The 15,676-nt window shown below is 38.0% G+C and overlaps 4 protein-coding genes across 4 annotated transcripts in view; 1 reads left to right on the top strand and 3 right to left on the bottom strand.

Annotated features, from left to right (window-relative positions):
- ctdspl2a (CTD (carboxy-terminal domain, RNA polymerase II, polypeptide A) small phosphatase like 2a) overlaps positions 1–3,663 on the bottom strand; it is a 7,361-nt gene extending 3,698 nt beyond the window's left edge. The window contains exons 1-6 of the mRNA XM_017032834.2: positions 2,526–3,663; positions 1,170–1,381; positions 817–952; positions 546–692; positions 215–442; positions 9–22 (exon numbers count right to left, since the gene is read on the bottom strand). Of these exons, the coding sequence (XP_016888323.1) occupies positions 9–22; positions 215–442; positions 546–692; positions 817–952; positions 1,170–1,355 (711 nt within the window). The 5' untranslated portion in view covers positions 1,356–1,381; positions 2,526–3,663. The remainder of the gene's footprint in view (positions 1–8; positions 23–214; positions 443–545; positions 693–816; positions 953–1,169; positions 1,382–2,525) is intronic.
- Positions 3,664–3,813: 150 nt separating this feature from the next.
- On the bottom strand, positions 3,814–8,294 carry sqor (sulfide quinone oxidoreductase). Its single transcript, XM_008312459.3, has 10 exons — positions 8,137–8,294; positions 7,118–7,325; positions 6,593–6,763; positions 6,428–6,481; positions 6,160–6,354; positions 5,861–6,070; positions 5,552–5,735; positions 5,052–5,119; positions 4,773–4,951; positions 3,814–4,664 (listed from the first exon to the last, which is right to left on the bottom strand). The coding sequence occupies exons 2-10, from the start codon at positions 7,313–7,315 to the stop codon at positions 4,607–4,609; spliced, it is 1,317 nt and encodes a 438-aa protein (XP_008310681.1). The 5' UTR covers positions 7,316–7,325; positions 8,137–8,294; the 3' UTR covers positions 3,814–4,606.
- Positions 8,295–8,902: 608 nt separating this feature from the next.
- galk2 (galactokinase 2) lies at positions 8,903–13,071 on the bottom strand. The gene is made up of 11 exons (XM_025056201.1): positions 13,027–13,071; positions 12,653–12,710; positions 12,464–12,552; positions 11,998–12,121; positions 11,822–11,915; positions 11,598–11,744; positions 11,403–11,501; positions 10,917–11,069; positions 10,506–10,716; positions 10,018–10,219; positions 8,903–9,375 (listed from the first exon to the last, which is right to left on the bottom strand). The coding sequence occupies exons 2-11, from the start codon at positions 12,700–12,702 to the stop codon at positions 9,168–9,170; spliced, it is 1,377 nt and encodes a 458-aa protein (XP_024911969.1). The 5' UTR covers positions 12,703–12,710; positions 13,027–13,071; the 3' UTR covers positions 8,903–9,167.
- The window catches only part of cep152 (centrosomal protein 152), a 13,064-nt gene continuing 10,416 nt past the window's right edge, over positions 13,029–15,676 (top strand). Inside the window, exons 1-2 of the mRNA XM_008312460.3 lie at positions 13,029–13,810; positions 14,175–14,284. Coding sequence (XP_008310682.1) covers positions 14,198–14,284 — 87 coding nt within the window. The 5' untranslated portion in view covers positions 13,029–13,810; positions 14,175–14,197. The remainder of the gene's footprint in view (positions 13,811–14,174; positions 14,285–15,676) is intronic.

Here is a 15,676-nt window from a genome sequence, read left to right as displayed (position 1 = left end):
CCCTCAGGTATGTAAACAGGAGCTAAAGAAAAGAGAAAAATGAGAAACTAGTCAGAGTGTTTCTGTCGCTGCCACTTTGTAGGTATTTTTCACAATTGTTTCTTTCATCCATACCCATAAAACACACAAATACTCTCTGTAGTAGACTCTTCCTTATGTGTGTATCTGTCTGTAATATATTTGTGACTGGTTGAATAATACACAGCATCTTCACCTGTTAATGGAGGTATGTCTGTGTCAGTGACAATCGCTCCTTCTTCGTAGATCGTGTTGGAGGGAATTTGAACCCTGGCTGGCAAGTTAGGGTCAGTGTGACACGTGGTGATGTCCTCTATGGATGTGAGAGTGCTGCTGGGCATTTCTTCTGCCTGGTTCAAGTCCAGCTGCTTCACGATTTCCTCTGCCCTTATAGCCTGTCCCGGAGAGTCTGAGCCAGGAGTGGCTACAGAAGAAAAACACATTTTTAGAAAATAAAACGGTGATGGCAACAGTATGAGCTCAGGAAGTTGAATTTAGATTTTTTTTTTCCAACAACACTTTGTTACCAGTTTTAGTGGCTGGTGAGAAAAAGTTGAAGACTGGAGAAAAGATTGTTCCGAGCAGGGCGGTGCGTGGTGGACTGCCAGCTGCTTCAAGGGGGTCATCTAGTTTACCATTTGGTTTTATGGGTTTATTGTTGCACATTGTTGTGTCTAAAAATAAATTGCATCTTTTTATAAAACAAACATGGAAAGGGTACATACCCCAGTATAGTGTTGTATTTTTGTCACTTCATAACATTTGAAATGAATCATTTTCCCCTATTGAATGGCATACCTTTGTTTGGTCTTTCTCGGCGTACTCTGGAGACTGATTTGTTGGAAAGGCCTCTGGTCTGTGTGGATGAAGCAATCAGATTACTGGCGGAATTGCAATCGATTCGACTCCTTTTAGCAGGGATGTCCTGCTCCACCTGCTGTGAAAGAAAGTGGAGTTATACTTTTGACGCACAATGTATTTTCACAGAAGACACAGTTGCATCAAGTGCTCCTTTAATCAAATTACTTGCAGTCTTAGAAGCAGTAGCAAACGTAAAGATTCAAATCATTTTATCGGGATGTGCATCAAAGTAAAAATGTGTCTTTATCTATGCTATAACAACTCAATACTTAACTCTTTAAACTACCCACCTTGACTGGGCTTCCATGAATGAACTTCCTAATGGTGGATATCAGGCCTGTCTGGTTCTTCTGCATGTTCCTTCGACCTCTGCCCAGAGATGGCTTCACTTGGCAGTGCTTCCGCTTGCCCTTTACCGAGAGACCATGTTGCCTGATATTTGGCTGCTGAGAAGCTTTACGCGGTCTCAGCTTCATTATGCTTCACCGTCACATAAAAAAATCTAACAAACAAGGAAAACATTATATTAGAAGTATCCATCTCTTTAATAGGTGTCAACCATAATCTGAAATTTGAGTGATGTCACAAGTACAAAAGAATCTGACAAAGCTACCATACCAGTAATTGAACTGACAACTTTAACGACTCCTTGTGTGCAACCTGGAGGATTTACAAAGAGTCTGCTTTTATTTGGTGGCCTTGGTTATTTATATGGGTTTTATTGATGCAACAAATGAATGGTGTGTATTTGTGGGTTTTTACTTTTAAAGCACGTTACACTACATGTTCTGTTATCTACCCACTGATCCAAGCACACCGGGGGAGCGGATTAAGTACGATGTCTGAATCGATCCCACAAACACTGACTGACTTCGATACAACTACACTATTTGCGGAGCTACACCATGAATGGCAGCTGAGAGTGGGTGGTGTTCGGCTTTAACATGAATGAAAATGTAACATTCAGCTTCTAATGAGTTTACGGTCGAAGCGCTTCTGTTGGGTCAGTGATGCCGATCATGCATAGTTTAGTATTGGTGTTTCCGTTCGTTGATAATAGATCCTGTTCGTAACTGAGATGTGACAGCCTCACAGCGCAGCTCTCTGACGTTATGTAACGCCAGATTCGCCGCACACACAGCAGAAGCTAGCGCTAGCATTAGGCTCTAACTACACTGTAAATTGCAATAAAAGAACAAAGCCAGCACTGGTGTGAAGGTACTGTCTTACACGTGTGTACTAACAATCCACGTTTGTGTCTTGCTGTCAACTTGACAACGCGTGTCATTAAACCGCCGGTGTCAGGAGACTGTGCGGCTAACGTTAGCACCAGTCGTTAGGAATAACAGTAGAGCTAAGAGACCGTCAGTTTTAGTCAAAGCGAAGCGGTGGGGATTTTTGCTTATGTCCTAAGCTTTTTAGTGACAGACACTGTTAAAATGTCAGTGTTGAATCTTTGGACTATCTTTCAAAACCCGTGTTTGGACGTCGCTAAATGACAGCTATCTGCGATGCGGTTGTTTTGTTTGCTTCCATAACTATTCCAGCCATTAGACTACGCCCCCTTCATTGCTAACGTTAGCTGCTACCAGGCAGCTCTGGAACAAATCTTTTTTGTTTACATGTTGACGTTGTTCGTTACTTACCGACGATCCGGAAAGCTGTGGAACCCGGGCTGCACCACTGTCGGCTCCCAGCCGCGATCGTTGCAACCCACCGGTAGAGGTCGGGCCGCTGTTGCCAGCGGTTTGTATCGCTCGGTCGGCAATCACAGATCAACCATGTCCGCGGACGCCATTTCCCGCCTTTTCACAAAAGTAACGTTGGTGGTGCGCAGGACTCACGCAGGCAAACCAACGTGGCGGAGAGCGGAGCAGACAGGAAAATGGCTATGATGAGTAACACCGGCTCACTACAGCTCTCTATCCCTACTGGTGTTGTTGTGGGACTACACGGGAGCATTTAAGGGAAAGGACGATCGCTTTCAAATATTAACGCATTAGTTGTGCATATATTACATATATCCTTTACGTGAATTTCAGCCGTTTAATTTGAAACATTTATTAATTCGCAAAGATAGAGCGGATCTCTGCAAAAACAAAACAGTTACAAAGGTTGAAATTACGAGACATATATAAAAAATAAATAAAATTGCGAATTAAAAATGTAAAATTCTGAATACGACGTGTGGTGGTGGTGGGTCGATATGCAAAGTAATTTATAAGAAAAAGAATCTTGAAGTAAAAGCTTTGTTATAAGTCGACGTTTCGAGGTAGTGTCAACGTGACTAGACATAATAGATGCCTGAAAGATAAAAGAATGTAATTTTCTGAAAATGTAACTTTAAAAATGTTCAATATTAGGAGAGACAACGTTAAGGGGAAAATTATGACAATTATGTCTATTTTGTAGTTAAATTGTAATTACTGAAATACGTTATTCAAAATTATATTTCATTGTCAAATGGTTGAAAAAATTTAAACATTAAATGATAAAGTCATTATTATGTTCTATGTCATATTTAAAGTCAATTATGTCAACCTTTTGAGACTTAAAATCACAACTAAGGCATATTATTAGATAATGGTAATAATTTGTATATAAATAAATATGTACGTATTTGGCTTCATCACTTAATTAAAAAAATTAAAAAATTAATAATTTGGCGGTTAAAACTACTTATAGTCACTTTGTTATCATAGGTAATAGTTTGGACATTAACTGATGGCAACAGGCATGAATACTAAAAAAAGAAATGCATCAGTGAGATTATTTTCACACAAACTGCACTCTTACTAATAATGTGCCAATAATTATATTCGTAAATATAAATAAATAAAAACACACAAAATGCTTTTTACCGTACGGATATTATAAAAGCTATTGTATTAGTTTATTTTTAGTTAATGTAAAAAAAAACTCAGTCAACAGTTAACTATATATTTATTTATTTTATGCTATTTTTGTTTTACAATGATCTCAGAGAAGCACTTGTGTGATTGTAATGCTGTTGAAGGGCTGTTACAGTTGGGCACAAACGTTTTGGCATTTCTAATAATTTTTAACATTTTTTGTGCATTTATTCATAACCTTTAAGATCATACTGGTTTAATATACAATGTCAGGATATATTTACTTTACACAGAAATCCTTTCAAAATTCCAAAACTACGACAGTCACAATTAGCGCCCAAACCAATCTACACGTGGAGCCAAAGTGCACTGTGGTTCCTAACATTTAAGACAAAGTTAAAATTGATCATAGTCAATTAATGATCTTAATTTTTAGTTCAGATGAAAGAAAAAAATAAATGCACTAAACAAATTAAAACAAGCCTCAAATATGCAATGATAAAGGTAAAGTATCACTTGGTGCAGTTGTTTTTTTGTCACTTTAATACTAATCAATATTCACAGATATTATGCTGACGGCTTATGAGATTTTTGTAAATTAAATAAATGACTTTCCACTTCAGGGCATATTTCTGAAACCTTTTAGAATTTTGATTTGGCTTCAATACCACTGTATTAGCAATTTTCCAAATAGTATTTGTTCAGGCCTTTATATCTCCACACTTAATGTTTAACTAAAATACAACTTGAATTTTATGCTCTATAAAAGCTTAAAAGCCACATACAGCTTTATCTATTTAAAATCAGTGGGGAGCTATCTGCTGCAACAAATACTTCAACACTGCACAGATTTGAAAGAAACACAAAATGATCCTCTATTTCATTCCCAGATGAAGAAGTTTCCTGTATGGTTCCGGTCCGCCCCACAGGCCCCTTACGAGAGGAAAAATAAAAATTTGAAGAACACTTTGAAGTAACCTGTGATGACAAATCAAACAGAATCAAATAGTGCAACTTCAACAAAGAACAAAGAATAATTACCTTAGCAGTCCATGCCAATAAAGATGAGGCATCACATCAGCTTTCATATGGTACATTGATCTTCTTTCTTTGGCCTGGTTGATTGGGAAGGTTTCCAGAGGGTTTCCGTCATAGTCAAACTCAGCCAAAATCACTGTGTTGTAACTTGTGACCAATGGACATGAGGTGTATCCATCGTACTGTGAAAACAGTGAGTCATGATGAAAAAACAGCGTATTATTACAAACAGCAAAAGAATGAAACAGTACTCAATCAACAGTCCCACAAGTTTTAATTTACCTTTTTATCTGGTTTCTGTTTTTTTAGTACCCTGCTGATGGTTCTATGCAGAACACCGGACTGTGCAGCTAAATTACAAAAAAGGTTTGTAGTTAGTTTTAATTTCCTCATGACATGTGAGCAGCATTAAACAGACATTAAATTACTTTGTAACAGGATTCAGAGCAAAATGCCTTCAAAATATCTGACTTTGCCCATGTTATTACAATGGAGAAATATAAAGCTGTCTGAAATGTACCTTTAATCTTTGAAAAGCCTGTAAAATACCATTTATATGAAGGCTTCTATAGCACACAATTACAGCAGTACAGAAGTTTGCTGTAATTGTCTCTATTTTACTGGGTGTGGTTTGCAGTGTACCTTGCACAACAGTGTCCAGTGTTAGAGTTACAATCAGGTATTTCATAAATCTGGATGACCTGTGATTTGGCAACTGCTGTTTCCAGTAATTCATTGATGCAATGTTCCAAACCACCTTTTATGGTGTAATAATCACTTACCAACAGCAGCTCCGGTTTTGGATGTAGGCAGGCTGGTACAGTCTCCAATGCCAAACACATTTGGATACCTCTTGTGTTGGAGGTTTTCCTTATCCACGTCCAACCAGCCAGCCTCATCTGCCAGTGGACTGCCTTTGATCACTGCATTGGGTCCCATTGGTGGTGTTACATGGAGCATTTCATACTAACAAAAAAGTTAAATTTGCCATCATCACATTTAGGGAGTAAGTGAAACATAATGTGTGTATTGTTATGGTAGTCAGTACTATATTACACTAGAGTACGCACAAGAAACCATAACATAAGTACCTCAAACACTTTAGTTTCTCCTGGTTTGTCAAGGTTTTCAAACACTGCTTCCTGCTTGTCTGGCCTCACTTCAATCAGGTTCTGCCTCAAGTTCACTTGTATGTCACGTTTTTTCACCACTTCCCACAGTGAGTCAGCATATTTCTTTACTGCGAAAATCACTGGGAGTGATGTGTTGTATATTATGTTGGCCTTTTCCCTTTTCCCTGTCTTGCAGTATAAAAAGGCACACATTATATACAAATAAACACAAATCAGTTTCTTAATATTAAATAATTAATGCATCTCATATGTAATACCTTTCTAAGATAGGCATCCGAGAGGTACATGATCTTCTGTGGAGCTCCACCACATTTGATTGGCGTATTTGGGTAAGAGAAGACAGCGTTGCCTTCTTTAAAGTTCTGTAGGGCTTTCCATGTTTTTTCCACTGTCTGGACTGAGTAGTTTGACCCTATCCTTGGATACTCAAACCCTTCTGGTAGTCCTTTGATCTGTAATTTAGGAAGATGAAGATTTGCAGGGACATAAGGTATACATTTCATCAGAGGAGACATATGGACTTACCTTTTCAAAGTGAAGTTGTAATCCAAGAGCCACTATCAAGTAGTCATATGTGATCTGTAAGTGAAAGATGGTTAGCTCCAGTTCCTTACTTACTGTAGATGACGAACTATTAGCACAAATTCACTGGATAATGGTAATGATATATAATAAATTGTGCAAACATACTTTACTTCCATCATCAACGTAAACCGTATTTGAATCTGGATTTATTTCCCGGACTTTAGACTTCACCCACTTTACTCCTGAGGGCATGACACTGGCAGTAGAGCGTCCAGATGTCGATAAACTCTTTGCACCAGCACCCACTAGTGTCCATATTGGCTGGTAATAATGAGTCTGTAAAATGGTTTTAGACCAGATTATTACACAAACATACTACAATATTATAGAAGTTGTGCAATCACTGAAACTGTTGTCAATGCTGCTGTCTACAGGGGATATGGGTAAAACCCCCAAGGTAGATAACCAAGAACTATGCTCTAGATCAGGGGTGGGCAATTAGGTCCACAGAGGGCCACTGTGGCTGCAGGTTTTTGGGCCAACCAAGCAGCAGCACACCTGACTTGGCTTAATTAATCAACTGCGTCTTCAGACAGTTGATTGGTCAGTCAGTGTGTTCTGGATCGGTTGGAAGAAAAACCTGCAGACCTGGGCCCTTTTTTTGTGTATAGTAAACAAACGTGTCCTTACGTCACTGGGCTCCACAACAACAACATTCTCAGCTCCCATGATCCTCTTCATTCGAGCACTCATGGCAATGCCTCCAGTTCCTCCTCCTAGCACCAACATCTTATAATGCTGTTTGGAGGCAGCAAAGCTGCTCGTGTGTATTTTACGTATGGTAGTGCCCACAGGCCTACACTTCCTCATGGTTTGTAGAGCAGCCATCCTGTGTGAACTGGGTTCACAAGACAGGTATGAACAAATCAGTGAAAAAAACATTTTTGTTAAGTATTCTTCTAGAAAAAATATATATCTATATATATCCATCCATCCATCCATTTTCATCCACTTATCCGTTACCGGGTCACGGGGCAGCAGTCTCCATGACCACCACCCAAATCACACTGCACCGTACCAACCACCCCCCGAAACTTCCTGTGGGTGGTGAGTCCACTGGAAGGTACCAACCACCCTAACTGGGATTTGAACTTGCCCAGGAGGTGAACCCTGGGGTTCCACACCAATGACAGAGACATAGCCTCTGGGCCAAAGCGCCACATATATACAGTATATATAGATATTTCATTTGCAAAATGGACATTGGGTGCTATAGAAAAGACCTAAGAAATTGCAGTTGTAGAGCAGTGTGGTAAAGAAAGGAAAGGGGTAAAAGGTTTATTTTATTTAAAACCCAAATGAACTAGACTGCTTAAAAACAAGCCAAGCACTATTTCTTTTTACAGCTTCATTCAACTACGCTCTGTAATTGTGAAACCCTGGTCCAATTCCTGTACATGATCTGCAAAATCTGATATAATAGTTCTTTACTGTCACTGTTGCAGGAACAATGAAGCAGCAACAATTAAACAAACAAAAAAACTACATACGTATACCTTGTACACCTTTAAACTCAGTGACTGTATCAATAGTTGTTACTGGAATATTCCAGTCCTACTTGTGTAGATTCATATCTGTAACCTGATCGTTGATCAAATTACATGCAATTAATGAGTAATGACACAAATAAAAACAAGGATATTCAATACCTGACTCTGTTCGATGGCAGGCTCACACCAAACCCCCGCTATCTTCCCTGGTCGTCGTTCTATTTACTTCCTGTTAACAGTGGCCAACTTCAGTCAACGCCACCTCGCCACTGCCACAAACCGATAGTGCGTCACAGTTAGCTGCCGCGTAGGAATGACTTAAGTTCCTACTGCTCTGGTCCCACCCCAGTCATTTGTACACCAATCAAAAACCGTGTTTTTTTTTACACTAACCCTTCTCTGTATAACCTGGAGGGGCTGCTGTTACGACACTGTGCTGTCGTAATAACCAGGTCAATGTACCGTAATACGTTTTTGTTATAGCGAAACATGGACTTCTCAATCTAATAACAAACGTCACCACGGCCGAAACTAAAACATTCAATACTTAATTAAACTCGACCACAAGAAAATACTTCAAATTGTTTTGCTGTAAAACTTAATTGTCTTTGGTAATCAGAAAGCCTTGCTGTTTTGATTACTCTTTTATTATTTAAAAACTTACAATAAGGGTTAAGGTTTGGGATATGGGTTAGGGATATGGTGCAGTTCGGCATGGATAATTTTGCTCTTTCCTGAATTAATTGAAGACTCTGATTTACCCTTTTTACCTTTTACAACAGTCAAACAGAAAGACTATCACCTTATCCCAGGGCAATTTAATAATGTAGGGCAGATGCACTACCCACTTCACTGTGTACCTAAGATAATTAATATTGACACAGTAAAAAGGCCATACTGTCAAATAATACACAACCAGAGTTTATTATTTCCTTTCATATTTTAATGCCTTATGATTGCGATTATTTATGCTGATTCTTTAGTGTATATATTTATGAAAAAGTCAGAGTCAGACAGCCATACAAAAATCGTACAACACCCCTCCCCCCAATGATTCCTATGTGAGACTTGATAAATTAGTACAGTACATTTGGACCTTTTTTCTCTGATCATCTGTTAGTAAACTCAACAGCTTTGATTTCCCCAGTGGTCGTCATCTTGTTTCAGTAATGTTATAATTCTGATGCATTTTATCCTTCTAGAAACACTGCAGCTCCTCCACCAGGCTTTGATACAAACAGGCTTTGTTTTTCCATGGCTGCTCTGCGTGCATCAGGGAGATAGTACGCTTCTCTAACTGCTCGTAGGAAAGCCTCCACCTTCTCACTAGGAACCATGGAGACGGCACAGCCACCCCAACCAGCTCCTGTCAGTCGGGACCCTGCTGCTCCAGACTTCCTGAAGGAAAAACAAAAAAAGGGAAAACAATCGATATATACGAACATGTCCAATAAGTAATCTTTCAGTTCATAAAATCCTAAACTTTAGAAGATTGTGAACGCAAATGTTTCAGCCTCCAGAACATCTGGAAGGAAGTCAAGGAGCGTTCAAGGCCAAGAGGAAAAACTTCTATGGTCAGGCCATTGAACCCATGGAGTAGAGGTTATGGAGAATCTTTCTTGGTGATTCTCAATCTCTTTCAACATGTGCAATGTTTAAAATACTTCATTATAATATGTGCAATATTTCAGACAGCTACTGCCTGGGTTGATGTTGTGTTTTGTTTTTTTTTTTTTTTTTTTTTTTTTTTTTTTTTTTACATCATCCTGGAAAAACATCTGTATTAACCATAAGTGATGCAAGCCGTTTGACTGTACTTTTCTAAACTTAAGGCTAAGGGAAGTGTTAATCTAATACTCATATCAAACCTATCAAACTGTGAACACCTTATGCCAACAGTCAGGTGAACATTTCCAGACACACCAGTTGGTTTACCCATTAACAGTTAAACAAATATGCAATGGTAATAACATTCTTCTGTTCTTCTCACGTCAATGGTTGAAGCTCAGGATTTATGTCCAAGCGTCTCACAGTACTCACAGACAGATGTCCACCAACTGGTCCAGCTCAGGACAGCTGCACTCGTACAGGTCCCTACAGCTTGCATGGCTCTGGTTCATCAGCTCTCCCAGTTGATGTATGCACCCAGCAGGTTTGGAGTCACAGACCTTTTTAAACTGCTGCACACGTGCCGCTTCACCGTACACATGCTTGGCACGCTGGTGCAGCTTAAAGTGTGTCACTGAAAGAGAGCAAAAAAAGAAAAATATATTAGTGTTCACAATATGCTAGGAAGAAATATTAAATCTGATCATGTACATTATTAAAACATTAACATAACATTATATTTTTATATTATTTGGATTAGATTGTACTACTTCAACCTAATCCAAAATTGACACCAGGGTTAGAACAGTAGATAAACACATCTACTGAAATGTCATCAGAATTATTTGACCTCAAACAATCAATATTGTCTCACACAGACTGAAACCATTGTATTCTAATAACTACAAAAATATTCTCACCATGCTGAGTGTTGGAGCTCAGCAGCTCTGTGGAGAACTGTTCTGGGGTGATTTTCAGCACTGTGCAGAGTTCCTCTCGACTGTATGGTTCAGGGTGCAAGGCTTCATCCACCAGAGCCAACATCTCCTCCAAGGAGGCATTTAGTGACGTCTGAACCTGGACCAACTTCAACAACCCACTGGGGTCCACACCCCTGGCCTGGGCCAACATCTAAATAAGAATCAACAACTAAGCTGGTATCGGAAACACACTTAAACAGAATGCAATGTAAACAATAAACATTTGGACTGATTTTTATCTAGTATATCTTTGATTTTGAGCGTTTCACAATAACAAAAATCGACCTTTTTATGATCCTTAATATAAATCTCCAGTTCAACCATGAGCATCACTGATTTTCTTCACTGTACCTTTGTGGCAATTCGACACTCCACCACACGGATATTGAAGTGAGAAGAAGCAGCTTTGTTCATCTCAACGCAGCAGTTGGAGATCACAAACACAGCCTTGTCAGGAAGCTGGACATCAGTTGCTCGCAGAGGCTGGAAGTCTATCAGCTTTGCCTAGCAGAACAGTCAGTGAATTTTCTTTTGCTAACAACAAAAGTAATACGAGTTGAAAAGTTAAAAAAAAAAAACAATAACACGTGGACACAAATGCTTCCTTATTAAAAATTCTTATAATGTATCAAATTTAGTATTGACAAGGTCTAATTTAGAGTTTACAAATTCTTATCTGCAAACAAGGCAGGATCTGTGTATAGTTTTAAAATTATTTGCAGTAAGGCCAACAGATGTCATAAAAGTGAACACTGTGACTGTTGGAGACACGAATTGATGAGACCAGATTTTTAATACTACAGTATTTTACATCATGTTGTTGAAAATGTAACTTACAGTTCCCTTTTCAGCCAGGAATGAGATGGACTGATCCATGCCGCCACCCTCAGTACCAATATAACGCTCACATTTAGCACATATCTCAGCAAGCTCTACCTAAAAAGTTAAAACATCCAATGAAAAGAAACAAATCAAAATGACATAGCTTGTTTATATTTGACATTGTATTAGTGAAATTATTAAAGACTTTACCTTAGACAGGGATTTCTGATTTGCCTCCATTGTTACAAGGCCAGCACAACACACTAAGGCACTAGAACTGGAAAGACCAGAACTTGGAGGAATTGTTCCCTCAACAACACACGACATCCCAGACAAACATGCAATTCCAAACTTTTCCTAAAAACAACATTCCAGCAAAAAAATTAAAAGGGCTCATTTTGGTAATTTGATAAAAATATATATATATAAATTACCTGTATTCCTTTAACTCCGCAGAGGAAGTAATAATACCACAGTGGATTGTTTCGATCGATGGTGATTTCTTCTGAACATGACACAGTGAAATCCCTAGGAAAAAGATGGAGCGCTTTAATATTGACATCAGACTAAAAGCTCAACCTGATGAGATTCTAAGTTGAAGCTAAGTTACTTGTACTGAGGATTCGTGTTGGCCAGCTGAATCGTCCCTGTTTTGTTCACTGACACAGCTGCCAAGATATTCTGCTCTATAGCCATTGGAAGCACAGAATATCCACAGTAATCAATGTGCTCTCCTGTTGTAGAAAAAAACATAATGAATTAAAAAAAAATTTAAAGGTTAGCGACACAGAAACATAATATATCTTTTTAAATTATAAAATAATGAGACGTTAAAAAAACATTAAACCAATTACATAATTAGTATGTCATGGTAATGACAGATTGTCTAAATTGTAATGCCCAAAATTCACACACAGAATTTGTTAAATCACCCGAAAAATAAGAATTGATGACACAGCACTTTTTCATCACATTTTATTTGAATGAACTGTCTGTAGCTGGTTTTTGTTAGTTGAAAAAGTATTGATCTTAGGTGTAATCGATTGAACTCATCATTCAACAGTTTAATGAAATACCTATCAGATTGACTCTTCCTGGAGCACATGCATAGAACATAGGTGACTCTCCGTACTTTGCTTCAAATTCACTCTTCAGCTTTCTCAGCCTGCACAGAAAAACAATGATCTGTTTCACACAATTGCTGTATAAAATCTCACTTCTCTCTCTGCCTCCAAAACCATCAGCTCATTTACGCCATCACTCACCTTTCATCTGCAGTGATCACAGTCTTTATCTTGGGGGGATTTTCTGCCATTTCTAGGACTTTATAATCAAGACTATCGTTAATACTGGCTTTTTATAAGTCACAGTTCAGCTGTGAGATAGTCTGATAAATGAGTATATCCTGCTTCTGATCAGCTGACTGTCACAAGCGGTGCCCGGATGTTTAACAAAGTTGGACAAAAGTCAGGAGCCGGGGTTAGCTCCTTCTGACTGCTGTTATAATCATGTGTGTACAGAGAGGCACACTTTATGGTAAGTATTTTATTTGCAACGCAGCAGTTTTCCCTCTGATAAACAACACAGGCTGCAGAAACACGGAAGTGAAAGATATAAAGGGCGGAGTCAACGTGCTCACGTGATAGCGGTCCACCATTTGTTTTTGTGTTTCTTGTCTTCGAGTCGGTATGACTACAACGTGTGCTGTAAAGGAAGATTGTTGTAAAACTTACCTAAAGGAAAAATAAAATTTTGAAAATCATTTTCATTTCATCATTTCTTAAAATTACATATAAATTAAAGTAAAAAAACCTGCTCTGATTTTTTTAAATGAAGCCAGTGCTTGTAAATCTAACACTGACCTCTTCTGACGTTAGTTAATTACTGCAATTTTCTTGTTATCAGTTACTCTTCCACTTACAGAAATCGAACATGTGCATAATCCCTACTAGTCCATATTGATTATTACCATATTTTCATTACATCCACCTCCGAGTCAAGCATTACGAGAATGTGTCTAGAAAGAGAGGGTGTGTATGGTCGTCGGTTCGCGCTGCCATTGCGCGGGTCTTTTCAAAGTGGGCGCTGCTTCTGTTCTTAAAGAGGACGCTGTGCTTTAGTAACAACTGCCCGTTTTTTGTTTTTACCACACATTTTAATATTAACATTAACGGGCTGTGTTGTTCATGCACTCAGGATATCGAACAAATGGTTTTAATGCAACGTTTTTGATATTTGTTTAAAACATGTCCTCAGCAATTGTGACAGCTACACGAGTTGTAAAGAGTTTTTAAAGCTAACGATGCCGGCGAAGACTGTTAGCTTAGCGTTAATATTGTTTTAAACCATAGTGATGAAACTGCTGGACAACATACGCTCATTTTACTGCAGTAAAGGGAACCTTTGTTTCACTTGAACCAGAGGTAAGCGATGTGTTCGTTTTAATTAATAGTGCAGCGACACAACGTTAAATTACGTTAATTTCTCAAGTGGCTTGGTGGTTAGCGTTAGCGTTAAACCATCGGGTCGAGAGTGTTGTCTCATGTTTGTGACAATCAAACAGTTTACTGTCATCTATAAAACACTAATGACGTGTTAGAAATTTACATAAATATCCCATTGAATTAAGGCTTTTAATAACTGGCAAATGTTTTGGCTTGTACGAAGTTGGACTGGAGATGACCGTAGCTTAAGCTTTACATCAAAACACATCATTCTAGATTAAATATCAATGTATTTTTGGGGTGGTTTTCTTCAAATTAAGTGTGTTTTTTTTTCTTGGAACAGTCCACTCCAGCTGTCTGTGCAACATGTCTATTGACTTTGACAGCGCTGCTCTTCAAACCCAGCATGAAGAGGAAGAATATGACCAGGAGGACTATGCCAGAGAGCAGGAGGTGTGTTAGTAAGACACACAAATACGCACGCACGATTTATCAGAACGCCTTTGAGATTATTTGTGTTTAAGTACTTTCTGCTTTGTTTTGTGCTGCTGTCATTTTGCCATAAAATTCTAGATCACCTTAGCACAGACTGTATTTTTGTTGAATATAAACATCAATCAAACAGTAATAGAAAAAAAGATAGAAAATATAGTGTTTTCTGAAAGTAAACAGTAATGAACAGTTTGATGTACAGATGTAGAATGAGTGCAGAAGTTGAGTGATTATTTTGAGGTTATAACAATGCAAAGAGGGAAAACAATCTTTGAGGAAAAGATTGTATTTTGTTGTAGAGTCTTTTAAAAACAATATTCATAGTATTTATTACTGTGATTTATATCTTTCTCATTTTACATACTGTATGTTATCTTTTATTTTTCTTTTCTACTCATTCATACATTTACCTACCGCTGAAGTAATATTTTTGGTGTGCAGCATTTTATGTAGATGGGTGGTTTAAACGTTTGACGAGATTTTAGAACCTTTTTAAAGAACAAAAATTACATGAAAGTTATTCAGAGTTATGAAATTGTTTCATGTTCTCACTTAACAGCAGCTTGAAATACTTCAAATAACGTTGATTGTTATACATGATTTTCTTCCTCAGTGAAACAGGGAAAATAGGTATTATTATTTTATTATTATCAACTGGTATTAATTGGTATATGCCCTTTTGGTTGGTGGAGCTCTGTTAAAGGTCCTTTTACCTCAGTCAGAAGCTTGAATTGCAATCATCTGTATTACTGTGACTAAAATACTTTTCTGATATAATGTTTTAGTCTAAATATTAAATTATGTCATAATGTTTATTATGCAAATATAAAAAAGGGTTTTGTTTTTACATAATAGGATTTGATGTATCTCATACATTATTTTATTTTTTATTTTTCTATAAACCACAGTTATTGTTGTTTGGAGGATATATTTTCAGTGTGCACTGTTTGAATCCCACCAGCGGGAACAGCTAAAAGCAGCAAATTGTTGTTACTCAGACTTAACACGCCTATTGCTCCTTGAACCTGAGCTATTATTGGCTCTCGTAAGAGGCCACCTTCAGGTGTGTCACACTGAAACTAGCTCTACCCTGTGGTTTTCTTAGTTTCTCTCCATTGAGGTACCTTACTTCATTTTTGACCCCATTCATTCTTGAGTAAAGCAAACATGAAACTCTTGCTTCGTCTTCATTCTGGGCTGTCTCACATAGAAGACTGACATTGTGAGCAGAGCTTGTTAGACAGATTGTAGCCTGTTTTTGTATACATGGTTATTTGTCACATTTTCTGAGCAGTGATTGGAATGTTTCTGCTCCAGTTAACCTTGTTGCATTTTTTTTTTTTAACAATGAAC

Source organism: Cynoglossus semilaevis, chromosome 6 (genome assembly GCF_000523025.1).
Source record: "Cynoglossus semilaevis isolate Cse_v1.0 chromosome 6, Cse_v1.0, whole genome shotgun sequence".
NCBI lineage: Eukaryota > Metazoa > Chordata > Actinopteri > Pleuronectiformes > Cynoglossidae > Cynoglossus > Cynoglossus semilaevis.
The sequence above is the reverse complement of the archived record's forward strand: the minus strand, read 5'-3'. Positions and strand labels throughout refer to the sequence as shown.

Excerpts from the sequence above, each read along its gene's own strand:
- galk2 (XM_025056201.1), bottom strand. The coding sequence starts at position 12,702 with ATGGCAGAAAATCCCCCCAAGATAAAGACTGTGATCACTGCAGATGAA. Across the intron at positions 11,502-11,597 it reads ATCAGAAATCCCTGTCTAAG|GTAGAGCTTGCTGAGATATG; the intron begins GTAAAGTCTTTA and ends TTAACTTTTTAG. Across the intron at positions 11,070-11,402 it reads TCCTGGCTGAAAAGGGAACT|GCAAAGCTGATAGACTTCCA; the intron begins GTAAGTTACATT and ends CTGTTCTGCTAG.
- sqor (XM_008312459.3), bottom strand. The coding sequence starts at position 7,315 with ATGGCTGCTCTACAAACCATGAGGAAGTGTAGGCCTGTGGGCACTACC. Across the intron at positions 6,482-6,592 it reads ACGTTGATGATGGAAGTAAA|ATCACATATGACTACTTGAT; the intron begins GTATGTTTGCAC and ends TTTCACTTACAG. Across the intron at positions 4,952-5,051 it reads AACAGAAACCAGATAAAAAG|TACGATGGATACACCTCATG; the intron begins GTAAATTAAAAC and ends CTGTTTTCACAG.